This window comes from Colobus angolensis, unplaced genomic scaffold (assembly GCF_000951035.1).
Source record: "Colobus angolensis palliatus isolate OR3802 unplaced genomic scaffold, Cang.pa_1.0 Scaffold32, whole genome shotgun sequence".
Classification (NCBI taxonomy): Eukaryota; Metazoa; Chordata; class Mammalia; order Primates; family Cercopithecidae; genus Colobus; species Colobus angolensis.
The window spans coordinates 2123663-2134141 of NW_012116488.1; the positions used below are offsets into that span (position 1 = coordinate 2123663).

Here is a 10479-nt window from a genome sequence, read left to right on the forward strand (position 1 = left end):
GCCTGAATCTGGGAAGTAGAGAGTGCAGTAAGCTGAGATCATATCACTGCACTTCAGCCTAGTGACAGAGTGAAACTTCGTCTCAAAAAAAAAAAAAACAAAAACCCAACAACAACAAAAAAATGTTTTGAATTCTCAGGAAGAATTACAACACGTCACAAAAACTGGGTTTCTTTTTTTTTGAGTCAGGGTCTCACTCCTGTCACCCAGACTGGAGTGCAACGGTGCGATCTCGGCTCATTGCAACCTCCGCCTCCCAGGTTCAAGCAATTCTTGTGCCTCAGCCTCCCAAGTCACGGGGATCACAGACATGTGCCACCACACTTGGCTCATTTTTATATTTTTAGTAGAGATTAGGTTTCGCTACGTTGGCCAGGCTGCTCTCAAACTCCTGGCTTCAAGTGATCTGCCCATCTCAGCCTCCCAAAGTGCTGGGACTGCAGAGCCACCATGCCTTACCTAAAAAAAAACGGTATTCTCATAAAGACAAACACACACACATATGTGTGTAAAACACGTACTTCCAGTTCTGGCTCTGCTGCTCACACATTGCTTCCTTCAAAGTCTCAAGATCTGTGGTTCTACGAATGACCATCTCTTATATACAGTTACATATTAGTTTTAAAAATTACATGTGTATATATACACACATCCACACGTACATACAGTGTGGGGGAGGGACTGAGACAAATTGCAAAGCAAATACTAAATATCTAGCACCCTCAAGTGGCCAACTGTGTTGTTTCTCATTTTGATCTAAAACTGAAACTTACCTTACTAAAAGTCAAATTCTGGTTTGCCCAGAACTGTTGATTCCATTCTTGTGTTTCTTGTCTTAATTTTCTAAGCTTTTGTTCCGATGGTGATTCATTTTCAGGTATGTAAAAGTGAACAGGTCGAAGGTTTGAATATTTGTCTGGGGGTCCTATCCAATCATGGCAAGACTTTCTTGGAGGGCAGAATTTTGACACCTTTAACGAAGTAAATTGGATTAACATATGACAAAACGAGCATCTAGTATTATAAAATGCACAATCTGGATTTATTTATTTATTTAGAGACGAGTCTTGCTCTGTCGCCAGGCTGGAGTGCAGTGGCGTGATCTCGGCCACTCCCAATCCTCCCAAAGTGGTGGGATTACAAGTGGGAGCCACCAAACAGGGCCTAGTTTCTAGCCCTTTCCCGAAACTCACCCACCTTTGCTAAGCTTTCTGAAGCTAATGAGAAACCCCACCAGGTTAGGAAGAGGTGAGGAGCCTGAATTCGGGTAAGGTGCCAGCTGTCATTCCAGAGGTCACAAGACCTGCAACTTCTCCAATTACTCCTGCATCTCTATTGCAGAACCTAAGATTGGTCTTTTGAGGTATCTTTTCAGGTGTTTTGCAAGTCCAACGTGATGGCTCCTCCTGGACCCGCCCAGAAGTAACTCTGGCAGGAGGATGATTCCCATACCCCTGTGATTGCGCCCTGACCAATCGGCAGCAAGCACCCACTGCCCAGCCACCGCCACCCCTTACTCCAAACTATTTTAGAAAAACTCTAGCCCCCAAATGCGTGGAGAGACTGATTGGAGTAATAACTCTTCCATGTAGCATGGCCGGCCTCACATCAATTAAACTCTTTTTTTTTTTTTGAGACGGAATCTCGCTCTGTCGCCCAGGCTGGAGTGCAGTGGTGTGATCTTGGCTCACTGCAACCTCCACCTCCCAGGTTCAAGCGATTCTCTTGCCTCAGCCTCCTGAGTAGCTGGGATTCCAGGCACATGCCACTAGGCCCAGCTAATTTTTGTATTTTTAGTAGAGATGGGGTTTCATCATGTTGACCAGGCTGGTCTTGAACTCCTGGCCTCAGGTGATCTGCCCGCCTTGGCCTCCCAAAGTGCTGGGATTACAGGCATGAGCCACCACGCCCAGTCCTAAACTCTTTCTTTACTGCAATGAACTGATTTTGTTTGTGCAATGGGCAGGAAGAACTGTCAGGGAGTTACAGTGGGAGAATCCACTATTCAAGACCTGAAACTATACTGCTCATCGTCAGGGTTAAAATATACTGATCTGATGCTGGATCAACTTAGGAATCCTTTTTAGAAAGTAAAGGCAGGATTGCAATACAGACCTTCAACATTTTACCCATCAGTCTAAAAACTATATACAGGCTGGGCACAGTGGCTCACGCCTGTAATCCCAGCACTTTGGGAGGCCAAGGCAGGCGGATCAAGAGGTCAGGAGATCAAGACCATCCTGGCTAACACAGCGAAACCCCAAACCCTGTCTCCACCAAAAAAAATTAGCCTGGCGTGGTGGCAGGTGACTGTAGTCCCAGCTACTTGGGAGGCTGAGGCAGGAGAATCGCTTGAACCTGGGAAGCGGAGGTTGCAGTGAACCGAGATGGCGCCACCATACTCCAGCCTGGGTTACAGAGACTTCGTCTCAAAAAAAAAAACAAAAAACAAAACAAAACTGTATAAAATCACCAAAGTTCCCATTAAAACAATAAAGCCTACATTTCCACAAATGATTCTTTTTTCTTTTCTTTCTTTACCATACATTCAGACAATGTCCATGGACTTCTCCCCCAAGTCTTTGCATCTGTGGTATTTGGCTGTTGGTAGCAACTAACGTGAGTCTCACAAAAGGGATGGCACCAGGGTCCACCCCCTCGACTGTGGCCCAGGACAGCGACTCCTTCCCTCCTCCAAGCTGACCTGGGTGTCTGCAGCTCAGCGGGTTTCATGCTAACAGTGCATGACCACTGTCCAGGCCTGTGCCTGCTCTTTTCTGCTCACAGGCTCCCCATCAGGAAGTGTTTACAGGAGCCACCTAACAATTAGCTGCTTTTTCTAGCTGCCCACATGTCACAAAGCAAGCTCAGAGAGGCGTCAGCAGTGTTCAGTTACTTTTCCATATTTATCTTCTAGTTATCACTCACATAAGCTGCTTTACGATAACCAATATTTTCAAATCATTGTTTGTCATTATGTGAGAGATGTTATCTTCCTTTATACTTCCCTATAACCACATGTTTCTGCCTTTATTCACCGAGGAGCTGCTATTTAAAAGGGAGGAGAAGCAGCTTGTGGGAGGAAAATGTCCTTTGGTAAGAGGAAGAGCCCTTTGTAGTGCGAGGAATTACCATAATTGCTAGTTTCCACAGTACAAGCCTATGATTCATGGTGTCCCATTGGCTATGCTGGGAGGCTCTTCTATCCGGCCCCGTGTCTGCGGGTGGGGGTGGGGGGGCAGCTAGACCCTCACAGTTTCCTGAGAAGCAGCCTCAGTTCTGCCCTCATCACAGTGAGGCACAGGTGCATTCCTGCTGGTCAGGCCGAATCTGCATCTTTGGGTCTGGGAGGGGAGTTAACCTTCCAGTTCTTGTGAAAATCTTTTTTCTGCCAGGTGCAGTGGCTCAGGCCTGTAATCCCAGCACTTTGGGAAGCAGAGGCAGGTGGATCATTTGAGGTCAGGAGTTCGAGACCAGCCTGGCCAACATGGTGAAACCCCGTCTCTACTAAAAACACCAAAAAATAAGCCAGGCGTGGTGGTGTGCACCTGTAATCCCAGCTACTTGGGAGGCTGAGGCACAAGAATTGTTTGAACCTGGGAAGTAGAGGTTGCAGTGAACCAAGATCGTGTCACTGCACTTCAGCCTGGGTGACAGAGTGAGACCCTGTCTCACACACACACACACACACAATACATATATATACACACAGACACACATATATCCTTTCTTCTTTTTTTTTTTTTTGAGACGGAGTCTCGCTCTGTCGCCCAGGCTGGAGTGCAGTGGCCGGATCTCAGCTCACTGCAAGCTCCGCCTCCCGGGTTCATGCCATTCTCCTGCCTCAGCCTCCCAAGTAACTGGGACTACAGGTGCTCGCCACCTCACCCAGCTAGTTTTTTGTATTTTTTAGTAGAGATGGGGTTTCACCGTGTTAGCCAGGATGATCTCGATCTCCTGACCTCGTGATCCGCTCGCCTCGGTCTCCCAAAGTGCTGGGATTACAGGCGTGAGCCACCGCGCCCGGCCCTCCTTTCTTCTTAACTGTATATTGGTAGGCTGGACAGCCCCACACCAGGCTTCTCTGTGCCAGCTCTGCAGGCCAGACCTTGCTCTCCAGCTCCCTCTGCTTTTATTAAGCTCCTGAGTACTCCACCAAGGAGCACTCCCACCCCAGCATCTCTCCCTCCAGAAGCCAAGATTTGGAAGGGGAGACACTGAGATGGTTCCCCTGCACTCTGTTTCTGGAAGTGCACGTACATGACACAAAGCTACCATGGGGAAACAGCCAGGGAATAACGAAGAGAAAATGTTAGCAAGTTCCTAGCATTCTTGCTTCCTGTTCTAATTCTCAGTTCTATAAAGGCTTTGAGTTCCCATCTGAGAAGCAGTCAGGAACTTCCATATTTACTGAGGGTTAGGGTCCCCACTCCCCTATTCTACACAGATGCTAGACAAATCCACAAACCCGATCCAACAGTATAGAAGAAGGATAATCCACCAGAATGGCAAACACTTGAAAGTCAATGAAAATGGTCTCCTAATTTCAGGAATGCCAAAGACATGGGAGAGCTATCCAGGCTGGAACACTTTCACCTTACACTGGAGTGACCACGGCAGGAAGCCAGCCCTGCTGCAAACACACGTTAATTATTTTTATTATCTTTAAGGCCCTAGTCAACCATCTCTTTCCCAGCACCACCAGACACAAGGCCTGCACCTCAGTATTGTCGAAAAATGATGAGACAATGTGTCTAAAGATTGTCTTCAGACATTCTTTATGTCTTCAGACATTGAGGATGATTATTTGTGGGCTGGGCTTGGTGGTTTACACTTGTAATCTCAGCACCTTGGGAAGCCGAGGCAGGTGGATTGTTTGAGCTCAGGAGTTTGAGGCCAGCCTGGGCAACAAAGTGAGACTCCATCTCTATAAAAAAAAATTTCTTTTTCGGTCTCTTTACAGAGACTGTCAAACATTGCCAATGCCAACTATACTGCAAGTCATCACGGCAGGGTATTGGGAAAAGTTTTCAATGAGCAATAATCACACCTCGGATAAATCTCATTGGCTACAACACTGCTGCTGTGCAAAGCAACAAAATTTTTTCTTTTTTTTGAGACGGAGTCTCGCTCTGTTGGCCAGGATGGAGTGCAGTGGTGTGTTCTCGGCTCACTGCAGCCTCTACCTCCTGGGTTCAAGCGATTCTCCCGCCTCAGCCTCCCGATTACAGGTATGTGCCACCACGCCCAGCTAATTTTTATATTTTTAGTAGAGATGGGGTTTCACCATGTTGGCCAGGCTGGTCTTGAATTCCTGACCTCAGATGATCCACCCTCCTCGGCCTCCCAAAGTGCTGAGATTACAGGCATGAGCCACCACGCCCTGCCAAAAAATTTTTAAAAATCAGCCAGGCATGGTGGCATGTGCCTGTAGCCCCAGCTACTAAAGAGGCTGAGGTAGGAACATTACTTGAGCCAGTGAGGTTGAGGCTGTGGTAAGCTGTGTTTGTGCCACTGCCCACTCCAGCCTGGGCAACAGAGCAAGACCCTATCTCCAAAAAAGGGAAAAAGATCGTTATTTGTGGGCTTGTTCCAACCCTCCTCCTCTCAGAAGTTCTGTGCCCAGCAGGCAGGCCCAGGGTGGTGCTCCCCTTGTATCATCAGGATACCCTGCCTGGAGCTGCAAACAATTAACTTCCGATAGATTCCCAAAATGGGCATAGCGGATTCACCCTTTCTCCATAAGCATCAACCTGTCTGTACCTGCGCCACCATGCAAAGGCCAAGCACTGCTCTAGGCACTAGGGAGGCATGTGTTAGCATGCAGAGCTCCTGCCTGGAGAGCCATCTGTGCATGTGTGAAGAGGCACACACATTTATTTCTGTATCACTGGCACCTCATGAAGAACCTGTGCAGGAAATACAAACCACCCTGAGACAAATGTTTCCATTGGTGTTTCAAGCACCATAACACAGGACACAGTTTTCAAAAATACATAAGACACTTTATCAGATGTCTTGCTTAAATCAATATGCAATAGATCACTTTTTTTTTTTTTCTTTTTGAGAAGGAGTCTTGGTCCATCGCCCAGGCTAGAGCACAATGGCGTGATCTCAGCTCACTGCAACCTCTGCCTCCTGTGTTCAAGCGATTCTCCTGCCTCAGCCTCCCAAGTAGCTGGGATTACAGGTACCGCCATCATGCCCGGCTAATTTTTGTAGAGACAGGATTTCACCATGTTGGCCAGGCTGGTCTTGAACTCCTGACCTCAGGTGATCTGCCGGCCTCAGCCTCCCAAAGTGCTGGCAAGGTGTGAGCCACGATGCCTGGCCGGATCACTCTTATTTACCAGTTTAGTAACTCTAACCAAAAAGAAGATGGGGTTAAAATGACCTGTTCTTATGAAAACTCTGGTCCAAATGACTTGTAGGTTCTACCAGTTACAGAAAAATTCAAACCTTAGTAAACAATCCACAGAAACAGAAAAAGAAGGTATACCCTACAGCTCATTTTTGAAGCTAAAAGTGACTTTGGGCCGGGCGCGGTGGCTCAAGCCTGTAATCCCAGCACTTTGGGAGGCCGAGACGGGCGGATCATGAGGTCAGGAGATCGAGACCATCCTGGCTAACACGGTGAAACCCCATCTCTACTAAAAAAAAACTACAAAAAACTAGCCGGGCGAGGTGGCGGCGCCTGTAGTCCCAGCTACCCGGGAGGCTGAGGCAGGAGAATGGTGTGAACCCGGGAGGCGGAGCTTGCAGTGAGCTGAGATCCAGCCACAGCACTCCAGCCTGGGTGACAGAGCGAGACTCCGTCTCAAAAAAATAAAAATAAATAAATAAAAGTGACTTTGGGCCAGGCACAGTGGCTCATACCTGTAATCCCAGCACTTTGGGAGGCTGAGATGAACAGATCACCTGAGGTCAGGAATTCAAGACCAGCCTGGCCAACATGGTGAAACTCTGTCTCTACAACAAATACAAAAATTAGCCGGGCGTGGTGGTAGGCACGTGTGATCTCAGCTACTCGGGAAGCTGAGGCAGAACTGCTTGGACCTGGGAGGTGGAGGTTGCAGTGAGCTGAGATCACGCCACTGCACTCCAGTCTGGGGGACAGAGTGAGACTTTGTCTCAAAAAACAAACAAAAAATCTGGATGTGGTCAAAGTTCTAGAATATAGCTGTCAATTTACAAGAAAGAGGTCAGAGGAACATGCTAAATTACACCATGGAGACAAAATCAGCAAAATCCAGACTGTAGGAAGTTTTAAAGGACATGTGATCCCCTCTCCAAATAAATTGCTTTAAAAAAAAAAAAAAAGGTGAGGAGGTGCTACTCAGGAGGCTGAGGCAGGAGAATAGCTTGAACCCAGGAGGTGGAGGTTGCAGGGAGCTGAGATCATGCCACTGCATTCCAGCCTGGGTGACAGAGTGAGACTCCATCTAGAAAAAAAAAAAAAGGTGGGGAGGTGATGGAAGCAGAACCTATGGATTAAAAAAGAACTAAAAGGGAGTATGTCTGAACCAATTCTGGTTTGTGAACTTCCAGATTAAAGAAAAAAAAGAACTAAAAGAGCCACACTAATTCTTACGTGCAAACAAGTTTAGGAACCAGCGATGCAAACTACATAGGTAAGACATAAGCAGGCATGAAGTGGCTAGGGAACGGAATTTAAAAGTCTAATTTTTTTTCTTTACCAAAAGCAGTTATATTTCTGAAAAGCTGAGTTTTAAAGATGGATTTGGAAGGAAGAATGGTGCCTAACTCTTAAGTTCTATAATGTTTTTCAATTAAAAGCTGGTGCTGGCTGGGCACGGTGGCTCACACTTGTAATCTCAGCACTTTGGGAGGCCGCGGCGGGTGGATCACTTGAAGTCAGGAGTTCGAGACCAGCCTGGCCAACATAGTGAAACCTCATCTCTACTAAAAAAAGAAAAAAAAAATTAACCAGGCGTGGTGGCATGCGCCTGTGATCTCAGCTACTCGGGAGGCTGCGGCAGGAGAACTGCTTGAACCCAGTAGGCGAAGGCTGCAGTGAGCTGAGACTGCGCCATTGCACTCCTGTCTGGGCAACAGAGCAAAAACTCCATCTCAAAGAAAGAAAAAACAAAGAAGGCAGAGACGTCTCTCGTCTTGAGAACAGACCCATGGTAAGACTTATTTTACTTTAACAAGAAGTCTAAGGCCGAGAATGGTGGCTCACACTTGTAATCCTAGCACTTTGGGAGGCCCAGGCAGGCAGATCACTTGAGGTCAGGAGTTCAAAACCAGCCTGGCCAACAGGTGAAATCCTGTCTCTACTAAAAATACAAAAAAAAAAAAAAAGTAGCCGGGCATGGCGGTAGGCGCCTGTAATCCCAGCTACTCGGAAGGTTGAGGCATGACAATCCTTTGAGCCCAGGAAGCAGAGGTTGCAGTGAGCTGAGATCAGGCCACTGTACTCCCGCCTGGGCGACAGGGGGCGACTCCGCCTCAAAAAAAAAAAAAAAAAAAAGAAGTCTATATGACAATGGAGAAATCCTTATTTGGGTGCTGTTGTTTCTTTCCAGCACAAGTTCACAAAATAAGCTAGGGAAAATCCTCCCCCTGGGAAATGTCTGGGTTGATTTCCAGTTTGCTCTCTTAGAGCATTTTCAGACACCTGCTGTATCTCTCTGCCCAAAGACGGAGATGCTGGGTGGGTTTCTATGTTCTAGGAATAGAAGGCAAGGGCTTGGCCACTGTAACACAGAACTGAGTTACCCACTTGGGCGTCTAGTTGACAAGTTGCCCTGGTAACTTCTTGTTTAAATTGTAAACTAGACAGACCTTCAAAGCTACAATTATAAAAGTGTGCTAACAGCCACAGCCCAACAGAAATGAAAATGTACAAGCAAGTACATTTGCAATTTTTAATTAGCTTTTTTTTTTTTTTAAGATGAAGTCTCCCTCTGTCGCCAGGCTGGAGTGCAGCGGTGCGATCTCCACTCACTGTAACCTCCGCCTCCCGGGTTCAAGCGATTTTCCTGCCTTATCCTCCCGAATAGCTGGGTCTATAGGCGTGCGCCACTACGCCCAGCTAATTTCTCTATTTTTAGCAGAGACGGGGTTTCACCATATTGGGCAGGATGGTCTCACCTCTTGATTTCGTGATCTGCTCGTCTTGGCCTCCCAAAGTGTTAGGATTACTGGTGTGAGTCAGGGAGCCCGAACAATTTTTAATTAGCTCTTTTTTACACTTCTTTAATTATTGTTTAAACCAAGTTTTCCAGCCTCCTTCATTAGCCTGTTTGGTATTTGCATGCTTTGCTTGAATATTTTATCTCCAGCCCATTCCACACCGTTAGTCAACATTTTCATCTGACAGATGGAATCAAGGCCTAGGCCTCCCTTAAACAAAACATCCCTCCCAAAAGTATGACTGATAAAAATTGCTTGCCACTCTTTCTTGCTACAGGCATTCTCTGCGGATCTTTGGCCAGTAATATGCATATACCCACACATAGTTTGCAAATAAGAACAACTATTGAACGTGAAGTGCTACAAAAGTACGATGATAAAGTATAAAGTGTTCACCGCTTGAAAAAAAGCTCTAATAATTTTTTTTTTTTTTTGAGACGGAGTCTCGCTCTGCCGCCCGGGCTGGAGTGCAGTGGCCGGATCTCAGCTCACTGCAAGCTCCGCCTCCCGGGTTCACGCCATTCTCCTGCCTCAGCCTCCCGAGTAGCTGGGACTACAGGCGCCCGCCACCTCGCCCGGCTAGTTTTTTTGTATTTTTTAGTAGAGACGGGGTTTCACCGTGTTAGCCAGGATGGTCTCGATCTCCTGACCTCGTGATCCGCCCGTCTCGGCCTCCCAAAGTGCTGGGATTACAGGCTTGAGCCACCGCGCCCGGCCGAAAAAAAGCTCTAATAATTTTAACAAAGCCAAAACACACACACACACACAAAACGAAAAAAATGTACGCTAAGCCAAGAGCTCTTTAAATATAAAAAATAATCATTCTCGGGAACAAATAAGGTAGGTACAAACTTGCCAGGTGACTCTGTTATGCTGAAAGGTTCTGGCTGTCAACAGCCTCCAGCGTGGCGGCGGCACCCTCAGTCCCATCCGACCGAGAGCGCGGACGCGGAAGCCTTGGGGCTGCGGGACTGTTCGGGATAGGACGCGAGCGCACCTGCAGAAAGACCTGACGCGGCTGTGCAAGGCAGGTAGCGGCCCCGAGGCCCAGGTTTGTGTTTCCTTCCGGTCACCCCTCCCGGCCCAATATCCCCAGGCGCTTGCTTACGCCGCTGGGCGCCGTATCCCTGCGCTCGGCGCCGCGCTCCGGGGCAAGTTGACAGCCGCGGCAGGCGAAGGAGCGGATGAGAGCGCGGAGAAGACTCTTCTTCCCCGCCCGCAAGGCCACCATGGCCCCACGCCCCCTGGCTCCCGCGGCGCCCGGCAGCATTGCGACGGCGCGAGAGGCCGCTTTACGGCAGGGTCGCGAAGCCCGAGGGA

General features: G+C 47.9%; 1 protein-coding gene across 3 annotated transcripts in view; it reads right to left on the bottom strand.

Annotated features, from left to right (window-relative positions):
- Positions 1 to 10429, bottom strand: part of LOC105518428 (kinesin light chain 1) — a 156735-nt gene extending 146306 nt beyond the window's left edge. For all 3 annotated transcript variants that reach the window (XM_011951419.1, XM_011951420.1, XM_011951421.1), the window contains exons 1-2: positions 10268 to 10429; positions 774 to 971 (exon numbers count right to left, since the gene is read on the bottom strand). In XM_011951419.1, coding sequence (XP_011806809.1) covers positions 774 to 971; positions 10268 to 10429 — 360 coding nt within the window. The remainder of the gene's footprint in view (positions 1 to 773; positions 972 to 10267) is intronic.
- Between the last annotated feature and the right edge of the window lie 50 nt (positions 10430 to 10479).